This window comes from Neovison vison, chromosome 2 (assembly GCF_020171115.1).
Source record: "Neovison vison isolate M4711 chromosome 2, ASM_NN_V1, whole genome shotgun sequence".
Classification (NCBI taxonomy): domain Eukaryota; kingdom Metazoa; phylum Chordata; class Mammalia; order Carnivora; family Mustelidae; genus Neogale; species Neogale vison.
The window spans coordinates 83437695-83461914 of record NC_058092.1 but is presented as its reverse complement, the minus strand read 5'-3'; the positions used below and the strand labels follow the sequence as shown (position 1 = coordinate 83461914).

General features: G+C 35.7%; 1 protein-coding gene across 1 annotated transcript in view; it reads left to right on the top strand.

The window, feature by feature from the left end:
* Positions 1–24220, top strand: part of DPYD (dihydropyrimidine dehydrogenase) — an 841951-nt gene that overhangs the window by 409977 nt on the left and 407754 nt on the right. The window contains exon 13 of the mRNA XM_044238740.1: positions 22997–23212. Within this exon, the coding sequence (XP_044094675.1) occupies positions 22997–23212 (216 nt within the window). The remainder of the gene's footprint in view (positions 1–22996; positions 23213–24220) is intronic.

Sequence of the window (24220 nt, the reverse complement as noted above, 5' to 3'; positions counted from 1 at the left end):
CATGTGTTAATGTTTTTTCTAAAGATTTAAATCCATTTATAGCTTTTAGATTAAAGTACTTAGAGAATATTTACTGTATTTGTGATGATTGTGATTTTGTCCTACTTCATAGTTATCATTCGAGAGGATTCCTAAGGGTGTTTTTCTTTTGACTTTACTTTTATCTTCTACATCCCTGAATCTAATAAATGTGTACTGAAAAAAAAAATGAGAAATCATTTTATTTAGCTTCCACTTACTCATAAAAGGAAAGAAACAGAATTTTAGGTATGATGAAAAAGAAAAGTGTGCATGCTTTAAAATACATATTGCTAGGAATGATAGTGTTTGAAATATAAAATTAAAAAAATTCCTGACCAGTAAGAGTTTTGGTTTTGGCTGAAAGCTTTGGACTTGTCAAACAAAGTATTGAATTGCATTTTAAAGATGGAGTAGAAATGGAAAGCAGGTAAAATCTCTGTCAAGTAAAATCAACACTTCCACCTTCCTGCCTGTTGGTTGCAAAGTGCTAAGCAGTGATAAGACTAAAAAGGAACATATAGACAAAGTGAAATTTTTCTCTCTCCACACTGTCATTAACTTAGCTCTGGTCTCTTTTGCCTCTTAAAATTGCCTCCACTTCTTCCGTTTGTCAAATCCAAGGAACCTATACTGCAGCCAGAGTCATCCTTCAGGAGTAAAAGTCTGATCCTCATTTTTTCATGTAAAACCTTTCAAAGGCTCCTCTTTGCACTCAAGATAAAACCTGATCTCCTGGGCTTGTGATGCTAACTTGCATTTCCCCTAGCACACCAAGACCTCTGAATCTGGGACTTTTCCCTACTCCCCTCATTTCTTCTGTTTCTATCCTACTTGTCCTTCAGGTCTTTCTTCCTCCTCCCCTTCCAAGAACATGTTCTTCCTGTGTGCTCTGTGGCACCCTGTTTCCCTGACGGAAGCCTGCTTACTGATCTGTCTCTGCAAAGCCATTTGCCATGCTTGTGTATTGTTATGCCCTCAAATTAGTGTATTCATCTATATTTATTAAATAGGAAAAATATGTAGAATGAGATAATTCATTGTAAAGGAATTTAAAGAGGAGTTAAGAAAATGAATGATTTTGTTATATAAGTTCATTAACACTGTAAATAAATAACGTTTCCTTCAAATGCAACATCCATTAAGAAAAATTTCATAATGCCTAAAGTGTATTCATGAGTGAAGGTTTATCACTGCTTGTCTTGTGTTTTACATTAGTTTTGGGGGAAATGGGACACTAGATAGTGTACTTTAAAAATGATTTAATACACACATTATAGTATTAATTCATGCATGCAATCACTGCAATTGGATATTTTGAATTTATTTGTAATACGCTTTTTCAGACTCATGTGATTATTTAAAGATACCCCTGTTGGGATTTCAGTAATTCTCATAGTTGTCTGAAGAGAGCTTCACTTAGATTTCATTAGTTAACTTGATCAGTTACCATTTATTGAGTACCAGCTGTTGAGCCCAAGATACTTGACTTTGGGAGAGTATTGAAGTGAATAAATGAGGAGAGGTAAAACACAGCAGTTAGAAATTTGGCCTCTGAATTAAACAGACCTGATTTCAAACTATGTGACTTGAGGGCTTACTTTGTCACTTCAGGACATGGTCTTTTCAAGGGTAAATAAACTATTTATTAATAAATGAGCAATAATAATTAGAGATATTAAAATGGTATTAGAGGACATTTACAAAATAGGACATTTCGAAGGGAAAGCATAGTTTCGGATTTTAACAGACAAAGATTCAAAGAGGCTATTGCTGGTAATTATGAAAGCATTTTATTTAGTCATTTGTTACTTCATTCATATACATCACCTAGCTATCCCTGGAGTCATTCATGCATGGATTCATTCATTCATTCATTCAGTAAATAATTTTTTAAAAAACATTGCTGTCATCTTTAGATAGTACTAATCTGTAGGTTTACAAATGTGAATTAAAACATAAAACTTGCCATTAATAATCTCACAGTCTGGTAGAAAAGACAGTGGTATGAACATACATCTAATACAATATTATAAACTTGGTAATAAAAAATGTAAAGGCACAGGGTAGCATGAAAGAGATAATGATTGATTTTATCTGGATGTGGGTATCAATCAGGATGTGGAGTCAGCAAAGGCTTCCCAAAATCCAGACACAAAGAGGGAGGATAAGAAAAACAGTGATTTGAATTGGTGGAACTTAAAGGGGCCTGCTGGCTAAGATTGTAGAGCTTGCTTACTGCCCAGGGGCACCGAGATAAGGGTCCTAGCTGGCTGAAATCCTGACCAAGCTCCGCTCCCGGAACAGTGGTATCTTTGGTTGTGCCGCTTCAATTCAGAGGAGGGACTGCCTTCTTGAATTGTCACAAAGGTGCTTTCTGCTTGCGCTATAAGACTTACACCTGTGCAGTGGCTTCTTTCAATTTCACCAAAAGGCATTCTGAGTTTGTGCAGGCCCTGAACATAGAGAATATGTAGGAAAAATGGGAGAAAAGATCTGTGATTATACTGGGGTTAGGATATGATAAGAATACCTGGTTTATGATTTTAATTTGGGGTGTATAATGAAGCAGAAATGTGATAGGAGTTGTTTGCATAAGAAGTGATAGTGTCATATCTTGTATTAATATAGAGAGAAACATTTCCCAATTTGTTAACATTTCCCTCCTTAAAATTCTTTATTTTATTTTATTATTTTTAAAAGATTTTGTTTGAGAGAGAGAGAGAGAGAGTGAAAGAGAGCATGAGTGGAGGGGGGCAGGGGAGAGGGAGACGCAGGTTCCCCACTGAGCAGGAATCCAGATGGATGTAGGCCTGGGCTTGATCCCAGGACCCTAAGATCATGACCTGAGCTGAAGGCAGCTGCTTAACAGACTGAGCCACTGAGGCATCTTTAAAAATCTTTATTTAGTTGTGCTATTAAATGATCCCATATGACTTCACCATTGTTATTTATATTACTATGATGTTAGTAGGAGTTGAGGCATATTTGAATTATTTTCTTCTGCTTGAATAAGAATTACTGAGTATCTAAAATGATTTTGAGTGTACCCAAAGAAAGAGTACGTAACTGAAAGAATGATTGTTGAATTCTATTGAATTTAAAATTTGTTGCACTTTCACTTGCATCTTTCCAGTGGATTTATTTATTTATTTAGCCAATGTGCATGTCTTTGTCTTTGTGTGCATGTCTGTATGCGTGTGTGCGTGTATGTGGACAGACAAAAAGTTCTGTACTAGGAAGAAAAGAAATTAACTACATGAACCCATCAACCTTTCTTCAAAAGTTGCTTTTTAGCAATGTGTAAATGCAAAGATTACCCATGTGACATAGAGAACAGACATATAATAAAATCGAAAGCTAATCTTACTACAACCAATAAATTCTAAAGTAGTCCAAGAGCAGAGATCAGTGTTGACTAGAATTATTGGAAAAGACTCATGAAAAAAGTGCTTCCTGATTTTTACCCTCCTTGGACATACCTGTTATATTTACTGTCATTGTAATAACAGCTACTATTTGTTTAGCTTCTGTTATATATTGTGTAGGTTTTGGTTACAATGGGTATCATTATCTTTATATTTTTATTTCCTTAAAGATTTAGTTTATTTATTTCACAGAGAGAGAGGGAGAGAGAGAGGGAAAGCCAGGGGAGGGAGGGGCAGAGGGAGAGAGAGAGAGAATCTCAAGCAGACTCCACCCTGAGCTTAGAGCCCAACAGTGGGGCTGGATCTCGACCCTGTCATAATGACCTGAGCCAAAATCAAGAGTTGAAAGCTTAACTGACTGAGCCACCCAGATACCCCCATGGGTATCCTTATCTTTATTTCATAGCTCTTAAAAATAAAGTCTCAATCGTTAAAGTAGACTGTTCTAGGTTAAGTATCCTCTTGGTCTCAAAGCCAGGATTTGAACATATATATGTCTATTTGTTATTTTCCCCTGTATTGAACTACTTTCCTAATATTTTTCAACTCTGGTTTCTTGTTCTTGCTAATCATCTGCAGGCCTAGACATCTTCCCCCACAGTATGTGTTAATTTAAAAATAAAATAATGCATTAGAACTCTGCCTAAGAGTCCCTCTGTAGTTGAAATTGAAATCAGAAGATTGTGATTGGAGACTGTAGCTTATGTATAACTTAGTTCTGGTTAAAAATACACCTTAACCAGAATGATTAAGTGACTAGAAAAGTTCTAAGATTATTCCACATCTCCTAACTTCCAGGGAAATAAAATAGAGGGATAATTAGCTCAATTAATATAATTAAAGACCTAAATTTAATTGTTAATTGAGGATAAAGAAGAGGCACTTTAATTACATAGGTAAATCCAGACATTCATTAACAATAAGTTGGTTAAATCCAGAACATTCATTTAAAAAACAGAGGAATATAAAAAAGTGCTCTTAGTCTAGGAAACAAAAATCAATAATTAGTTGATTAATCTGAAAAAGTTAAAATGGGGAGTTACAAAAAGGATATACATGTATATTAAACATGTCATTTCATTTTAAAAACCATAGGTATGTTCTCTTCATTTTTCTTAAAAAGAAAAAAAAAGCAGAGTCAAGTTCTTTTTAATCTTATGGTTAGAGTTCTATCATGTTTCTTGTGTAAACCTGTTTATAACATGCTGCCTACAACTTCTGGTTTTGTTTTCTAAAGTGGAGCTATACTTTCAACAAACAAAGAGAAATTTCCTGGATTTTTGTAGGATTGCCTGTCAGTCATTTCATTTGTTTAACCCACATCTAATTTCATAGCAACTTCTTTTTTAGCAACTCACCTTTATCATAGCTTTTGAAAATATTCAATTTAGTTTTCACAGACTCAACCCCCTTTCTTTTCACATTCATAGAGCTCTTCAATTTATACAATTTTGATTTACATTTATAACCAACACAAATGGGGTGAGGACCATACAACTGATTCCGTAAGCACAGAACTCAGGGGGGAGGGTAGAAAGTTCATAGACACACAGGTACCCTCCTCATAACAGAGACTCAGCACTGCTTGTCCTTCCTTTGTACCTCACAGAGGAACAGGAGGGAAGATATTATTAGTCTAGTGAGTCTGTTAGGTGCAACCAGCTTGTTAAGGGAAACCATATGATGCCCAATGTCCTTCTGTACCAAAGATAAGTCTTAATACAAAATATATTTACAAAATGGTATATTGACAAAAATGTCAGTAATGTACCAAAATACAATTGTTTAGAAAATTGAGCACTTTGTTTTAGTATTAACGTAGAAACACATTTTGTCACAAAAATGTAGAGGAAAAAAGACTATGTGTTATCTCACTGTGCTATGTCCTCCATTAAGAGAAAACTTGTAAATGGAATATAGGCTAAATGCTTCTAAGCTCTGATCCTAGATAAGAAACTCCTTTTTTTTTGAAGTCATCATGTTAGTTCTGAGAAGATGATCTTACCAACATGAGACATTTTGTCAAATAAAATTGGTCCAAGTATATGAAAATTATCATCTGTAAACCCGTGGATTTGATTACATCATTAGAGTATCCTCCATGTCATTATTCTGTGATTCAGAATTCTATGTTAAATTTACTATCTTTTAGATGCAACACTGAAACACCACAGTATTTATAACTAGTAGTGGAAGGGATCAAGTAAACTTACATGTTTCCGCAAGAGAAGCACTTGCAGTGTTGTGAAGATAAATATTGAGGGGCAAAAGACAAGAGTTATTAGTGGAAGGATAAATATGGAAAGGATAGGTAGGGATAGAAATTCAAATAAAGGAGAGGAATTATATAAGGAGTCTTCAAATATAGACAGGAAATGAAAAGGAAAAGAAGACCTCCTTTCTTTCAAGTAGAATTCTTTCTGTGAAATTCAAACACGATGAGAAACTGCAGAGGATAGGAAAGGAGGCATTGGAACATTAAACATATTGAAAAAAAAAAGTTTTGGTTGCTGTGTTTACAAGTGAGTTTAGGAGTCACTGAACTGGGGTTGAATGGTTACACAGTACTGTTTATTCACTGCCACCATTTGGGGTCAGCTTTCAGCAAGAACAAAAAGTTACTTTTTTTTTTCATTTTTGTTTCATTTCGGTGGTTCTACTACATACATGAGTTTGCCTACCTGCATCTTTCCAAATGATATTCTTTTTGTGTCTTCCTCAAAATTTATCCTTTATTAAACATGGTATATTCCTATAATAAGTATCCATGTTAAGGGTTTGATTATTTTGATACTATTTGGATTATTTTAGTTATGAATCTGTGTTATTCTTTCCAACTTGTCATCCCCCTCAAAACAAATTCTTGTGGCAGAATTATCTTAGAACATATACACAAGATATACACATAAATATTCTGCCATCTTACTGGGTCTAAAATGTCTTTCTTAACCCTGTAAGATCACAGAGTGCAAGTGTCTTTTAAGATTTAGCTTTTTACAGTGTTTTCCAGGTCTACAGTGAAGCTTATATGATATTTTAATGAAGGTCGTAGTGAAGTTCTCTAATAGTTAATGTGGTTCTACTGAGTTGTATATAGTGTATGGGTACATTTTGAAATAGGAGTTTGCAAAGTTCGTCAAAACTATTACAAATTCCTTGCATTGATGGCCTACTTTTCTCTTGCTTGAGGTTTTTGTGTGTTTTCTTTTGGTTCGATTGAGGCTCAAAAGAATCAGTAGTTGTTGAGGGGACTAGGTATCTCAGGGGATTGGTAATGAGATACAGAGCCTTTAACCTCTTGGTCACTAGTTCAAATCTGCCCCAGGTCAAGAGTGACAGAAAGTCATTATCATCTGATGACAGTTCAATAGGCTATGTGAAATGAATTTGTGATTTCAGTACCCAGTGGAGAGAGATTCATGCCATAGTCTCACCATTGAGTGAGGACAAGATGGTGGTTGTGATTTTAGTCTGAAGAGAAAGGAGTCCAGTCATATCTAAGTATTCCATTTTTTGGAGCTAAGACTTTTTTGGTGGATTTGTTGATGGAATGGCATAGGGAAGCAAGGCTTGCCCTTGTATTGGTTTGTGATCTGAGGCCATGAGGTGCACATCTCTAGGAATCCCTGTCTGTCATTGTTGCTGATGAGGTACAATTCGGCATCACTAAACTGACTTCTAAAAAGTTATTTCCGTCCCAGATGCTGATTAATTCAAGACTGAAAGTGACATCATTCATGTCTCCTGTTTCTTTAGTGCCCTTCTGCATACACTTTTTAAATGTTTCATTTTTCCCTTTTAATCATATTATTAATTTTATCTACATTTGGACATACGACTGAACATTTAGAGAGGCCTATTCATTCTTGTCAATCTTTCACATGAGAAATACTGAGTTAACAAACAAGAATAGAAAATTGTAAGGTCACTTTGAAGATGGGGAATTAAAAACTGAGCGCAGTGTGAAAGGATCATTGCTATAAAGCTAATTGAATTATGTGCGTTCATATCAATAAATGAAATCTTTCACCTTCTGCCACTTTTAGGGTTGAAGATTATGTGAGGGATTTTGTCTTTCTAATATCTTTCGTGAACAGTCAGGTTATTAAAACTTTTTGATATGGGGATCTCTTTTAAAGGAATTACCTTTCTAAAGAGGACAAAGGCATATGTTTATACTTGAAAGATTTTTAAGATCACAGCATTGTCTTCATAATAGAATATTTACATTTTTATTTTATAGCAGGTTCACTGATTTTCAAAAAGAGCCCACGTTGTTGGATTGTAAGGATTTTAAAGCTATCTCTGGTAATTTTTATATGCGAAAATCAAATCTAAAGAATGATAGCCTCTGTGTCTCATATTAAAGATTATTGCTCGGTACAAAGATGAGCATTTGCTGAAAATGTAACAGTCTGGGATTTTAGAAAATAAACTTGGAGGAACTTATCTATGCCCAAGTCTCCGTTGCTTAGAAGAACTTCAGTGCCAACTTTGAAGACACTTGTTATCATTATCATTGCTTAAAATATCATTTTAATTTCACATCTTCAAAGGCATTCTTTTGCCCTGAAATATTCCAGTGGTTTCTACAATATCTGAAGAACTATGATTTGAGAATTAGAAATTTAAATTGCCCAGGCTTAATATTAGAGCATTTCCGTTACCCTTTGCAGGTTTTGAGGCAGCTTATTCGACCTTACAGTCTCACCAGGAAGCTAATGGGAAAGCCTTGCAGCAATCTTCACAGGAAAGTTTCCAAATGTCAAGTGTCATCTTTCCAGCTGTTAGATGAATGGGTAGCCAAGAGGCATTTATTTGGGTGTGCAGCCCCTGTGAAATCTGGGTGAGGCAAGAGAAAAGGCTATAATTTGGTGGTTAGTTTACCAGTATTGGTATAGTTGCAGATCTCTTTGCCAGGCAAAGGACTCCATTTTGTGGTTTAATGATTGACAGCCAACTGCAGTGTTCCTGCACTTAGAGAATAAAAATGTCTTAAAAAAAAAAAAAAAGAGGCATCATCGATATGTCATACTAATTTTTGAATCCTTCACTGCTTCAGATAAAAACAATCTAATCGACAGAGCTGGCTTCTTCTTTTCTAAACCCCTCTCCAACTGAGAGGAGGTAAGGCTTTTCAAATGACAACTGTATTAAAATCCTGAGACCTATTGAAAAAGTGTCCTTCAGTTTAAGATATATGGCAAACTCTTTAATTCCTATGTTAAAAGAAGATTGATATGAATCATTGGCCACTGTCAGGTTGAAAAACAATGAATATCAATAAAAAGACACTTTTAAATCATAATGGATTCAGTTTGAGATAGTGATAGACTCCAAAAAATAATATTGAAGTATGTCATGGGTAAATGCTGTTTCCATGCTAAGTTTTTCCACTTGGTCAGGATCACCGCATTGAAATGACTTCAGCCCAATTTCTCTTTGGTAAACTATGCCTTCAGACTGAACTAGAATCGGAAGTGCATGTGATCTCATTTTTATCCCTTCCAGTGAGAAGTAGTGAAGTTAAATTGCTTATAGTCACTGAAAAATGAAGTTTGTTTATAAGCATACGATAAACCCCATAGACTATCTGTAGAGTTTGCCTCTTTGATGGTAGAGTCATGTTAATTTTTGACGAATTCCCTAGCTAAATATTTCAAAATAATTATTACGGATCAGAAGCTTGACTTTTTTTTTCTACTGAAATTTGTTTGTAAAATGGCATAGCTTTTTGTGTATGAAGGGGGATTTACTATTTGTAACGTCTATATGTTATAAAAGGAAATCAGGAGAAAAAATGAGGAATGAGCCTATATCCAATGGAGCTATGAAAACAAAACTATCTAGTTGGTGATAGGGAAAGAAAATACCATGACTAATAAGGGATTTTAATGCCTTTTATTGACTTTATATAGGGTTCCAAACCTTTATTAAATGGCAGCGTTTGACCTGAAAAGTAATTTAAAATGAAATTGTCTCCATAAAGGCAGAATATATCCTTACCAATACAGCAGTAGATTGCTACTTCAGGCAGATAGCGCCAGATTAGAATGGTTAGAAAAAATAACTGAAAAATCTGATCCATGCCGTACTGAACCTGACCTCCGTGGGTGCTAAGGGAGTATGAAAGAAATTAGCCACTGCTAAGTCACTTGGTCTAAACGGTCTATAGGTGTTACGAATTCCATGCCAAATCTCCAACCTTGATACCTGGGGCTGCGTGGAGCTCCTGAAAATATCACAGTAGAACAAAGCACTGAAAATCTTTAGCTTGCTGGTGGAGATTTAAATACAAAAATTTTCTTCAGAACTTTGTTCTTCTACATTCAATGATTTAGTAAATTTGAGTCTTATATAAATTATAAAGGACTAAATTGAAAATATCTAGATACAGGTGATATAATGAAAGCCTGAAGGTCAGGAGATCTAGGTTCAAAGCCTGACTTAATTATTCATTAATTCTGCCTTTGGACCTTTGGGAATGTCACATTGCCTTTTGGTTATCTCACTTATGGCACAGTATAGTCACAGAGGTGGAGTTTTCAGCTCAAGGACTAAAAATGTTTAAAATCTCAAATGCATTATCTTGATCCTCACTATCTTTATCCATATAAAAGACAAAATTAGTTTTTTATGCTTCTGAAACCCTAATTATATATGTTAAAAATAAAGAATTTAATTTATCAAATACCTATGATATGCTGATTATCTTTTTTAGAGGCTTAACATTCACATCGTACTCAAAATTATGCCTGCCAGAGTAAATATTTTTCCCCCGGTTTAACAAATTAGAAAACATATGCTAAATTTTGTTGAGAGGGCTATGGCCTTGGAAATATTTGACTCAACCACTTAAATATGGGTCAGAAAGCTGAGGAATATCCCAACACGTGCCCCCTTAATGCCTATCACTGGGCTAACCCATCTCCCCACCTCCTCCCCTCTGAACCCTCAGATTGTTTCCCGGAGTCCATAGTCTCTCATGGTTCTTCTCCCCTTCTGATTTCCTCCCCTTCAGTTTTCCCTTCCTTCCTCTAATGTCCTCCATGCTATTCCTTATGTTCGAAAAATGAATCACACAACACTATGTCAGAAACTAATGATGTACTGTATGGTGACTAACGTAACATAATAAAAAATAAATAAAATAAAATAGTGAAAATAGAAAATTGTTTAAGCTATAATAAATATAATAATAATAATAATAATAATAATAAATTGTTTAAGCTCCCAGGGCCTTAGTGTCCAAACTTATCGATAAAGTGTTGATAAAATGATTTAAAAAAAAAAAAAAAGAAGAAAAGAAAGAAAGCTGAGGAACAGATTTTAAAAGAGTCAATTCAACTCACAGAAAAATTCACTCAGGAGAAGAGAACCATAATAGAATTCTCTGAAAGGGATTTAAAATAAATATGTTAAAGACCCCCAAAGAGATAAAGACAGCAATAGCATCCATAGAAAAGAAGAGGAGAAATATAATGCCTTTGTTAAAGTGCTGATGGTATGGCCTGCTAGGGCTAGAACCCAGGTTTTTCCATTCTTAGCCCTACTGTTGTCAGTAATCATCCTGCTCCTTCCTCACCATGTCCTGTGGTTGAGCTTCAGTTGAGCATATAGAAGGCAGAACATATGGAAGGTAAGTCCCTCCCAATCATCAGAGAACTCTGTGCCAGAGTCAGGATGAGAACAATGACACTAGACTTTTCTAGTCCATACAGCTAGTCCTCAGAATGATCTTACTTCATTTTCGGATCCCTTCGCAGGCATTATATGATCACTATATGCCAGACACATCCCATGGGAATGTAATCTTCAAAGTAACTCTTTGTCAGTTTTGTTTTCTAGTGTTTCTGTGCCTAGAACAATGCCTACCTGATAGTAGGTGGTTGACCAATAAAATGCCTACCGTGTGGCAGGCACTTGATACTATGACTGAAAAATTGAATGTACTGAAGAAATATTTTAAATTATGGGGCACATGAAGCAGACCATACAAATTCACATGGCTCAAACAGGTGGTGGGGTACAGTTATCATGTAAAGAGTGGACAAAAATGAGCATACCCGCGCATTATAATTTTTCTCCTGTGATCCTCACTGCCATCCTTTACAATAAGTGTTTTAGCGGTGAGACAAAAGAGTTTCAAAGTGGCCTAACTGACCTGTTTCAGGTTCAAAAATAACATCTGAGTGACTGTATTAGTTTTTCCCTGTGTCCCATCCTTACCTTAGCCTATTTTAGCGACTTTCCCTCCCAGAAATACAAGGGTTAATAGGTTAACACAAAAGCAGTATTGCCTGGTAGGTTGTTGACTTACAATTTTGAGCTTTTTATTCCAAGTCTTAATATTTAACATTGCTGTTGTCACCTTTCTTAAATGTCAGCTTCTTTTATTTACCTTCATCACTCTCACCTTGATCATGCCGACTTCTTTGTGCTACATGGATTTGCTGTCAGCACCACCCTGTGCTGGTCACCAGGCTTTTCTTACAGTAGTCATTGACATCTTGTCAGCAGTGTCACCACCTTTGGCCCCAGGCCTGTGAATATGGCAATTGTTACCTTATTGATTGACACTTTTGAAAATTTGTCAACATGTTATTCATGATTGGGGGGGGGCGCTTCGCTAACTTCCAAACCACTTCTTAAAGTTAATTCACTAGTTTATCCTTTTACCAAACCCTTTGGGTTTTATGACATGGGGCCTCTGTGTAATAGTCTATGTGATATTTTCTTAATTAATGATAATATAATTAGTAGAAGGTAAAAGAAACCAATGTTATTGCAGTAGCTCAGTTGATAAATTAAAACCATTCATTTTAAAGTCAGAGTGTATACTAAAGTTGCTATATGCATGACTCTGCTCACATCCTTCTCACATCTGCTCACATCTCACATCTTATTTTATTAAAGAAGCCTCCTTGGGCACAATGGAAACTTGTGTCCCTCTAGCCACACTACTGCCCAACCCACGTATAGTCTGCATTCTGTTTCTGAGGAGAAGCCACTTGAAAACACACTATTTTGGGTTCCTGGACCCAATTGCAGTATATGTGACATGAGTTCCCCATGCCACAAAGCAATACTTGGGACACCAGTTGGGTATTCTACAATTTAACTCAATTCCAACACTATGTACCTTGAAATAGGATCCCACAGGGAACCACCATTCGGTAGATTGTCCTACCTTCTGCCTTCCCCTGCCACTTCACATGCCCAGGTTACCACCTGTGTTTTTAACCAACAAGCTGTAGACTGAAGATTCCAATGACCCCTTCCAACACAGGATGCCAGTCCTAAATCCAGGTTGTTATCTGTACTTCTGACCAGCTGGCTATAGATCAGAGGTTCCTCTGACTGCCTCCTTGGGTTCAGTTTTTGCTAGAAAGGCTCACAGAACTCGGAGAAGCATTGTACTTAACTAGCTCACTGGTTTATTATAAAAGGATATAATTTGGGAGCAGCTGGGTGGAAGAGATGCATAGGACAAGTATGGAGAAAGGGTGCAGAGCTTCCATGCCCTCTCCAGGTGCACCTTTCTCCCCTATCTCCACCTGTATACCAACCTGGAAGTACTCTGAACCCTGTCCTTTGTTGTTGTTCCTTTGTTTGTTTTTGTTTTTGTTTTATAGAGGCTTTATTACATAGTCACAATTGATTAAATTTTGATTCAACCTCCAGACACTATCAAATCCCTAGAGGTTAGGGGGTCAACGGGATGGGTCAGAAAGTTCCAACCCTAGAACCATGTAGTGGATTTTCCTGACAACTGGCCCCCATTCTTAGGTGCTTTCGTCTATTAACATAAAAAAAAAAACAAAAACCACCTTCATTGCTCTCATCACTGGGGAAATTCTGAGGGTTTTAGGAGTTAGAAACAGGATGACAACCAAATAAAATGACAAAATAATGACCAAATAAAATGACAACCAAATAAATGGAATTAGAAGAATAAAAAAAGGAGATGCCAGGAAGAGAAAATAGCAACTGCAAACACCCATGGAAAGACAGAGTTTAGTGGATGTCATATGTGACTGATAGGTGCATTAACATTGATAATGGCATAAGGTCAATTTGGATAGGGGAACAGGAACCACTTCCTGAATGATCTTGTAGGTTATAATAGTTTGAATACTAATGGGGTGCCTGGGTGGCTCAGGGGTTAAAGCCTCTGCCTTCAGCTCAGGTCATGATCCCAGGGTACTGGATCCAGCCCAGCATTGGGCTCTCTGTTCAGCAGGGAGCTGGCTTACTCTTCCCCTCTCTCTGCCTGCCTCTCTGCCTACTTGTGATCTCTGTCTGTCAAATAAATAAATAAGATCTTTAAAAAAAAATAGCTTGAATATTAACAAAATGCAATGAGAAGTGAATGAAAAGTTTTTAAAAATCAAATTTGTGTTTTTAAAAGGCTCTGGTGCAATGTAAAGAGTAGATTCTAGCAGGAGGCAAGGAAAATGGAAAAAAAACCAGTAAGAAATAATCCCAATGAGATAATGATGGGAATGAGTATAGATAGAAGTATATGGACTCATATATTTTGAAGATAAGAGTCATTAGATTTGCTGTGGAAGAAAAATGGGGAATGAAAGAAAAGAAGTATCAAGAATAATACACAGATTTTTGGCTTAAGATGAATGAATGGTAGTGTCATAAAGTAAGTGGAGAAAACTGGGGGAGGAATAGTTTTTTTGCTGAAGAGGAGGAATTTTTGTATGATACTACCTTAGGTTGCTTAAGAGCTGGTAGTTGGAGATGGAGATAAAGTTTAGATGAAGAAAAAGATCACATGGATTTGAGTTAATGTTTAATTTTGTAGCCTAATTCTGCACTCAGGTTACAGGTATCTTATTAAGAGCAATATGACTATAATCCTTTAAAGAAGTGAACAAAATGGGATTATTATTTTTAGAAACTTTTCTGTAGCCTCATATCTTTTCTAAAATTTTCATTACAAATAGTAATTTCTCAAAATGGAGAAATGAAATCTGATTTTATGTCATAATTGTAATCACTCTACCTAGGCCTTTCCACCATGGAAGCAGCTAATCCAAATTAATTTCTGCTTTGCAAGTTTTTCTCCTCAATAGATATTTCTTCAAAGGGCAAAGTAACTGACCTGGAGTTAATTAATGCATAAAACCAGCCTATGAATTAATCTAGTCCTAAGTAGCTATATAATGTTATTTATTCTTTGCCTTAAAATAATCTCAGAATAGATGATTCTAGAGCAGCTGTACCTTAAGATAGGGAACATTGTAGTTATATCACAATGAAATATAAATAAAATGAGTAAGTGAAAGCTGTTTGATGATTTTAAATTGGATGGAACATAGTGGTAGTTATTTTCTCTTCTTCAATCAAATATAACACTACCAATAGTCTTGCTTTTAGCAAAGATTTTTTTTGTTTTGTTTTTTAATTTTAATTCTAGTAAAACAAATTAGGGAAAAATGCAATTGGGATACATAATTACAATGTGATTTTCTTTTCCTCAACAACATAACCATTATATATGCAAATTTCTCTGTGTATAATTCCATGACCCAGCCAGGTATAGTAGGAGACTACCAGTGATGAAGAGTAATAATGTAATAATAAAATAATAGGCCATTATACTTTAAGATTGTATTTGTTTTTATTTCCATTCTGAAATGAAAGGCAGCATACTTGATTATCTTATCAATATCTGAATGGAATATACTTTTTATTTATGACAATAGATTTTTCCTTGTGTGTGTACATGTGTTGCATTTGTTCAATCAAACAATTGTGAATAATTTTCAGATCAGTTTCCAATTTGGAGAACATTAGTGCTTCAGAAGAATATTGTTTATGTAAATAAGAAGAATTTGATATAACGTAGACTGTGTAAGCTTTGAATTCAAGTTTCACTCTATTACTTATTGGCTTCGTATCCTTGAAGAAGTTGTTTATTTTCTTTGAATGTCATTTCCCTCATTTTCAGTAAGAGAATAATGCCTAATTTGAAGAGTTGTGATTATAAGGAGAGAGTAAGTACAAAACACTTCTCACTGGGTCTGACATAAGTATTCTTTACAAGTAGACAAGCATCTTATTGATTCTGAGAATAAACTAAGTGTCCTGTTTTTACAGTAGGCCTTAATATTTGGACAATATAATGATGGCTGTCAGAATCGTGACTTTATAAGCAAATAAAAGTCCCCATATGGGCACTTTGTAGAGTATCTGCCCACCTTATAATAATACTTTATTCTCTTGAACAGGCCCTTGATAGCCATTTATTTTAATAAAGTAGACATGTAATGCAATCATGACCAAACCTGAATTTCTCACTTGAGAATTGGGAATTAAAGGGAGCTTTGGCATGGCTAAAGAAACATTTCTCAGCCTTGGATTCACAGTTCAATTCCTTGAAGTGAGTTCGAAAACTACTATTCCTTGAGCCATACTCTAAGCAATTCTGATGTAATTAGTTGGAGTCTATCTAACCAAGACTCTTTTAAAACTCTTCTAATGTTTTTAATATGTAGAGTTAGAAGTGACTGGGCTAGACCTATAGAATAGCAACCATTCTGCATAAAGAATCAGAGGAAGCCAGTTGGCAGAGATGGAAGACTAAACTAGAAGCATGTAGAAGAGTACAAAGAGGGAGAGGCAGATTATATGGCTTTCCATGAGGGTTAGCTGCATCCCTGAGTTTCATGAGATGCTTCTGTACCCTTGCTCTTAGCAGCTGCCTGAGGCTAGTCTCTAGTGCTTGCAATCAAATCCAATCTAAGCTGGAAGTTAAAAATCATGTGAGGCAGGGGCGCCTGGGTGGCTCAGTTGGTTAAGCAGCTGCCTTTGGCTCAGGTCATGATCCCAGCGTCCTGGGATCGAGTCCCACATCGGGCTCTTTGCTCGGCAGGGAGCCTGCTTCTCCCTCTGCCTCTGTCTGCCATTCTGAGTCTCCCCCTCTCTCTCTCTGATAAATTAAAAAAAAAAAAAAAATCATGTGAGGCAGAAAAATGTTTCATTTTCAACAGGATCTTGGCAAAATTGTGAGGTCAGTAAATGTTTATGTCACTTTATGTGCCTGATATAGAATGTATACATTTATATTATTAACTTAATTGCCTGGTGTAGTTATTTACCATTGCATTAAATAATTCTTTTTAGTGCCTTTGCTAAACTCAACAGTCTTCCAATGGTAAGAGTTGAAAGTTACTCTAGAATCATAGAATAATGGAATATATATCTGGAAAGCATTTGATGATAATTTCATGTAAGTTGATTATCATCTTACTGGGGGACTAATGTAAAAAAGAGACTAGGTAAAGGTCACTAGTCTAATGTATTCAACTAATATTTTGAGCATCTTTCTGCCGTGTCTTATGCTAGGTGCTTAAATTAAATTAGGAGGAGACACATATATGGAAACAAATGAGTACAGAGTATGATAAGAGAACAACTTTGTTTGTGGATAGCCAGGCAAGTTTCATAGTGAAGATGACAACAGGACTGACTCTTGAAGATTGGTTGCAGCTTTCAAAGCAGAAAAGCCAGTCAGGAAAGGACATTTTAGAAGGGGGAAAAAAAAAAAAAGTCAAAATGCATAGGTATATTAATGATACTGTTTTGTTTGAGAAATTATAAGTAGTTTAATAAATGGAAGCATAAAATGTTGTGATGGAGTGGAAGTAGATGAGATAAGAAAGGCTAAAAGAGGAGACTAGAAAGTGTGGGGAGTGGGAAGAGCCCAGATCACAGCTGGAGTTATATAATGAATGCTAAGGAGCTGGTACTATATTCTGCAGGTAGTGAAGAACCTTGAAGGATTTTGTAGATGGAAATGCAATGAGAAAATTTAAGTGTAACCCATATAAATTTGGGACCTCTCATGGTTTATGCATGCCATGCAGATAATTTTTTATGTGGAATTTTAAATAACTAAAATCTTCACTCAAATCTCCCCTTAAAAAATTCCTAGAGGGAAAAAGCAAACTTACTAAAAAAGTCATCTTTAGACATCTCTCTCGTTTACAATGCCTCTTAACGTCTGACAATGACTTCTGTAGAAGAAATGTCACTTTTTACCTTTATACTGTAAAAATCTGCTCAACATCTCACTTTTCCTTAATCTCTATTTTTACCTCCCCCTCTCTGTCTTTCTCTCAATTCTTTATCACTTTACCCTCTTTTTTTTTTTTTTAAAGATTTTATTTATTTGTCAGAGAGAGAGAGAGAGGGAGAGCAAGCACAGGCAGACAGAGTGGCAGGCAGAGGCAGAGGGAGAAGCAGGCTCCCTGCAGAGCAAGGAGCCCGATGTGGGACTCGATCCCAGGACGCTGGGATCATGACCTGAGCCGAAGGCAGCTGCTTAACCAACTGAGGCACCCAGGTGTCCCCACTTTACCCTCTTTTAATTCTATAGGTTTTTTTCCTTTGGCATTTCCATTAAGTATATTTTGAAAAACCAAAGAAACCGTGGTAATGTCCGGATTATAAGATAGTCCGTGTTTTAGAAAGAGAAAGGATGAAGGAAATCACATAAATTCGAGTGCTTGCATTTAACCCTTTCAATTATGTTAGGACAGTTCTCAATTTCAGAACATAAAAGGCAAATGAGATATTCAACAAAGGACAATTAAAGTGTCAAAAAGCCTGGGGAAAAAGGAGATTTGGAAAGAATGTAATAGTTATTTAAAACATATCTGAAGATGACATGTGGAAAAGTGATTTTATTTACCTTTGTCTCTAAGAGGGCGGAGTTGCCTTTAAGGGTATTTTATATACATGTATATGTGTATATGTGTGTATATATAGTACGTAATACATACATATTTACATATATTTCTAATTCTAATGGAGATGCTGATTTTTTTTCACTTTTTTAAATTTAAAAAAAATTTTTTTTAAAGATTTTGTTTATTTATTTGACAGAGAGAGAGAGAGACAGTGAGAGAGGGAACACAAGCAGGGGAGTAAGAGAGGGAAAGGTAGAAACAGGCTTCCCGGGAAGCAGGGAGCCGGATGTGGGGCTTGATCCCAGGGTCCCGGGATCATGACCTGAGCCGAAAGCAGAGGCTTAACAACTGAGCCACCCAAGTGCCCCTTAAATTTTTTTTTTTTTAAAGATTTTATTTATTTATTTGACAGACAGAGATCACAAGTAGGCAGAGAGGCAGTCAGAGAGTGAGAGAGGAGGAAGCAGGCTCCCTGCCGAGCAGAGAGTCCAATGCGGGGCTTGAGCCCAGGACCCTGGGATCATGACCTGAGCTGAAGGCAGAGGCTTTAACCCACTGAGCCACCCAGGAGCCCCTCACTTACTGATTTTAATAAGGTATGATCACTGCCCTCAAGAAGCTTGTGTTTTTTTGAAGAGAAAATCAACATGCACCGTTTGATGACTGTTTGATGACTACCGAGGTACAGGCATATTTTAAATTGCAACGTAGCAGAGATGACAGTAAGATATGTTAGACAAGGGAATGGAATGCATTAAGGAAATGCCCCAGGAAGCATATACTTGAGTAAATGAACTGAGTTTGGAAAGATGAATAGTCATTTGATGGGTGAAGAAAGACTTGGGTTATATGTTAGGCCAGTGGAAATACATAAAATAATTCATGGAGACATGTAGCAGTGTGATGAACTAGCCTTAGTTTTAATTCTGTGTGTCGTTGGTTGGTTGGTAGCTTTATTTGCATTCTTCTGTTTGTGAGCTCCAGAGACCTGTCTGTTTTGTTCATCTCTGTAACCTCAAGTTCTCAATAAATATGTGAACAAAAATAGTTCTATATGAATGTTAAGAATTGTGTCTGAGTTCATGGGCCCCACATTATGCCAGCAGCCAGTATAAGCCGTGAAAAGAAATTTGAATTTGGCTTCCTGAAGATGTGGATAAGTTTTAGCATATTAGTAATTAAGCATATAACCAGATATTTTCAGTGTAATCAGTGAATTGAAATAATGTTATTTTTTATGCCCTAGGAGTAGTCAAGATAAAACTATTTATCTATAGTGGCCAGGGAGTGCTTCAGATTGGGAAATTTTATAGTAGGTGAAGAGAGATGAGATGGGAAAAGGTACAGAGGCAGGATGGCACAGAGTATTTCTGAGGAAGAAGGACTCAAACATTTGATTTCTGAGAGATGGCTTAAGGTGGTGGGAGGAAAACTGACCAAGAAAATAGAAAAAATACACACTTTATTCTGGCTCTGCCACTAGCTGAATAACTTACAGGTACTCACTTAACCTCCTTTACCCTTAGTTTTTTCTTCATAAAGTAAAGCTTCTAAGGTTGATTATCTCTTTGATTATTCTAGTTCTAAATGTTTTTAAGTTTATGTGTAATATTAAATATAGCTGAAAGGGTTGATTTGGGGCAGACAATCTGTGAAGGAAGCTAAAGAGCATCTATTTACCTCGATCTTCACTTACTGGTTTTTCATTGATTCTTTTATAAAACTATTTTAGTATACCTTTGATTCAGTTTGTCTCATATAAATTAATTTATGTTCACTATTGAAAGTATAAAAGGTAAAATGAGCAAAAATCTAGAAATTAAAGGTCATCCCAGTCCCACCTAGTTCAGATAAGACTAGTTACATACTGATATTCACTCTTTATGACAGATGGTAGAGAGACGTATAGCAATAGATGTAATAACATATACTATTGTAATAAATATATATATTACATATTTATTTGCTTCCTTATTTTTTACTGAAAACTTTTGGACTTACAAATAATGTTAACCCACTATTTTTTCACTTAGTACAGGATAAACACTCTTTCATGTCAGTTTATTTTTTTTTCTTGTTCAGTTTCTGTATTAGTCTGATGTCAGTATAACATTCCTTTTTACAATGGTATTATTGGGGAACTGATTTTCATTGTTCAACATTTAGGTTGTTTCCTTCTTTCTTTTTTCTTTTTTAAATTAAGTTTTTTTATTTTAATACCAGTATAGTTAACATAATCTAGGCTGTTTCTGACAGCTGTTATTTACTAACACTAGTGGATGATTGGAAAAATAGTATTGTCTGAAATTGAAAATCTGGATGACATATTCTTTAAAAGAGAATATGAGATACAATTTGAAGCAGTTGAGTTTGAATTAACAGCAAAGCATCCATATCCAAAGGTCTTGAAGTCTCTTGGAAATCTGAGTTTGAAGGTTATGAATGGGATTTGAGAGGAATTAGCCTCATGGTGAGAGCTGAAATTTGAAATGCTGAAGTTGTCTGAGCAAGGGTACAGAGGGGAACAGGCTTTTAAACTTCAGAAAAGGAAGCATACACTGGGCAAGAGTAAATTACCAGGTTGGACAAACTGGGTTGTTGTAGCACCACACTGTGGTAAAAAGTCTCAAAGACAAAACAAAACAAAACAAAAGCCTTGTCTGGGCACTAGGAAGAACAGCTGCCTATTACAAGTAAATATTTTAGATTATATCATATATGCATACACATCAATAGTATTTTTGTCAATAAAAGAAATACATATTTTATAAGAAGCTGTACTTCTCATTTAAAAGAGTTTTATATGTATGTTTACTTTTTGTTAGTTATTTGCTTTGGCTTGTTTGTTTTATATTTTTGTTTTGACACTTAAGGAAAATCTTGCGAAGTTTGTCCACGTCATTCCGTTTTTAGTATTAAGGCAGCAACCTTCTTAAGAATTTCAGGGCAGCGCCTTATTTATTTTAAACTATGTAAGTTAAGAAATGCATGTTGAACTGTACATCTCTATCTGCCTCCTTGGACTGTTGCCTGATGCCATACAGCTAAGATTATAACAAATTCATCTGTAAGATTGAGAGATTAGATATTTCAGTACAAATCCTTTGAAAGAGAAGAAAACTAGCAGTGTCATTCATCTCACCTAAATAAGAATATGGAACCATGTGAATATCTGCTATTAGCATCAGGCACAAACTTGCCTGAAATATCTAAGATTCCTCAGATACGAAAAGTACATCTTGATTTTTTCCCAGTGTTGACCAGTCCATACTGTCTGGAAAGTCTTCCTTAGTCTAACCTAAATTTGCCTGATTAATTTAAACCATGATTACACGCTGAGAAAAATCACATCAAAGGTGTATTTCCCCTCATGTACCTGTACAAATTCACACACACACACACACACACACACACACACACACAGATCAAATTAACGTATTCCCTATATTATACATTATACCTTTTGTCTTTGCTAATCATTTTAATAGTATTACAGTTCCACATGAGGAAAGGAGAAGTTGTATTCACAACCGGATTGACCGATATTCAGAAATGTGCCTGGAAACCCAGAACATTCCTGGCAGAAGATGCCTGCTGTAGTTGTACTTTGATGTGATCAAGCACCTCTTTGTAGGTGCAAGAAACATGTTAGTCTTTCAATTGACAAGTTTGATGCCTTTTTACATATTAAGTGAACTTTACTTTGCATTATAAATGGTGGAAGTCCAGAAATAATTTGTATGCAAGTCATGGCAATTTTTATCTGCATAAGACACACTCCTGTAAAATTAAAGTTATGCTCAAACAACTTTTCCTTTGAGTGATGGTTCACAAGGGAAAGGAGTTCTTACTTTGGTATTAACTAGCCCTATCCATTCAGTTTGGCTTGGAAAATTCATCCTTTTTTATATCTGCCAGTATTATTTGTCTTTCAGAGATAAACAGAGAGAAAGAGAAGGAGGGAAAAGGAAAGAGACAGAGACACTTTATGAACTAAAGTCCTGATGAGATCGTTAATAACCCTCCCAGTCAGGAAGAGACATTTAGCAAGTACCTACCCTCTTCAGTGTGCCATGCACTTTGCATACGTGTTTTCGTAATGCAAGGTAACATTATACAGTGTTCCTTTAACAAAGGTAATTTCCCAGTTTTGAGAGGTGAAGACATTAACTGTTTTGGTACCAGTTTGGGTTCTAAAAAAGAAACTCTCCTCCTGCACATGAGTACATTCCCCACTTTCCAAATTAGATGTCTTCCTGTGGCTTATGATCTCCTACCTTTTCCAGTACTCCTGGGAGGTTGGAAATTAGGCACCCAGCATTCCTGCTGCTGTACTGAAAATGGTTGAGGAGAAAAAGACATGGACATATTAGGTGGCTTTCCTAAAATCTCATAAACAGACGTGAGACTACTGGAAATTGAATTTGGGCCTCCTGACTTGCTGTTGCCCATATTTCTGAGCACTAAAGACATCTTCCAAAAATTAAGTACAAAAGGGCTGGTTTATGGGACCAGGGAGATAAATTCTGAAACTTTTCCCTTTTGTGTTTGAATCTCCGTATGTTTTAAATAGAGTTTTTTGTTTGCTTATTTAATTGATTTTATTTCTGTTAATACTCTCTATATTGCCTTTTAAATTAGAAAAAGGTGGTAAAAAGGTGGTATTATATGAATTTGGGTGACTGCTAACTGATTTTTTTTTGCCAGTTTTCATCATTGTAAACACACCGATGTAATCTATATTAATTTGAATGGTGTGTTGAAGTGATTTTTGTCAAAGAGTCTATGGAAAAATCAGATCTGATGCAAGAACAGTTATTGACTGTTTGTTTTTTACAGTCGCAATATGGAGCTTCGGTTTCTGCCAAACCCGAACTGCCCCTCTTTTACACTCCTATTGACCTGGTGGACATCAGTGTGGAAATGGCTGGACTGAAGTTTATAAATCCTTTTGGTCTTGCTAGTGCAACTCCAGCCACCAGTACATCAATGATTCGAAGAGCTTTTGAAGCTGGATGGGGTTTTGCCCTGACCAAAACTTTCTCTCTTGATAAGGTAAGAAAATATTTATGAGGTCATGTTTAAATGTCTATAATGCATTTTAATTAGAGCAGAGATATTATGATATCACAATTTTTCTGACCAAGAAATAATAGTTACTCAACTAGAGGACAAGACCTATTAGTCCAGGCTAATTTTTTCTCTTACCCATCTTTCTGTCCCGTGGAAGGCCATGAATTTCCCATTTTGTTTTATCTAGGAAGCATCAAAATATATATATATATATATTACAAAAATGGCTATTTCGTGTGATAATCACAAACTCATGATTTTTTATTTTGGCACTAATTATTTTGTGATTTCTGGATGTGTGTGGATGAGGACATCTGTCCGAACTGAAGGTTGGAGAGACTATGAATTTGGTTTGTACATATTCCTGGCACACAAGTTAGGTCAAAAAGAATCACTCTGTGTACCTCATTTGTGCTGGTAATAAGATTCTTCTTGAATTTTTAAATATAGAAAGATTTTCAAAGTACATATACCTGAGTTTAATTTGGCACGATGACTTTGTACTCACACTGTAAGTGGACATACTCAGTAGAAAATAAAGTACGTATTATGGTTGAGATTGATTCTTTAAGGTATACAAAACATATAAATTCATGTTTTTAAAGTAGTATGAAATATACAGTAGAAGGTTGCATCCTTATATGGTTTTGAATTAGAAAAGCAGAGCAGAATTTAACATTCTTAGATCCTTTATTGATAAAATTTTAAATGCTAAATCTATCAATGTATTTAGTACTAACTAACTGGTAGTTAGTAATAATTAATGAATAAGAATGTGTGAATCTAGTGACTGAGAAAACTGTATCATTATTTAAATCAGCCTTATCCGTAGGCAAAGAAAATAATAGAAAACAAATATGCCCCATTAAGCACATTCTCTCCTTCTTTCTCCTCTTACTAGGATCAATAGCTAGCATTAGTATGGCTAAAACATTACGGCTGTCTTATTCTGACAGCTTTACAAGATGCTATGTGTAACTGTGATGAAGA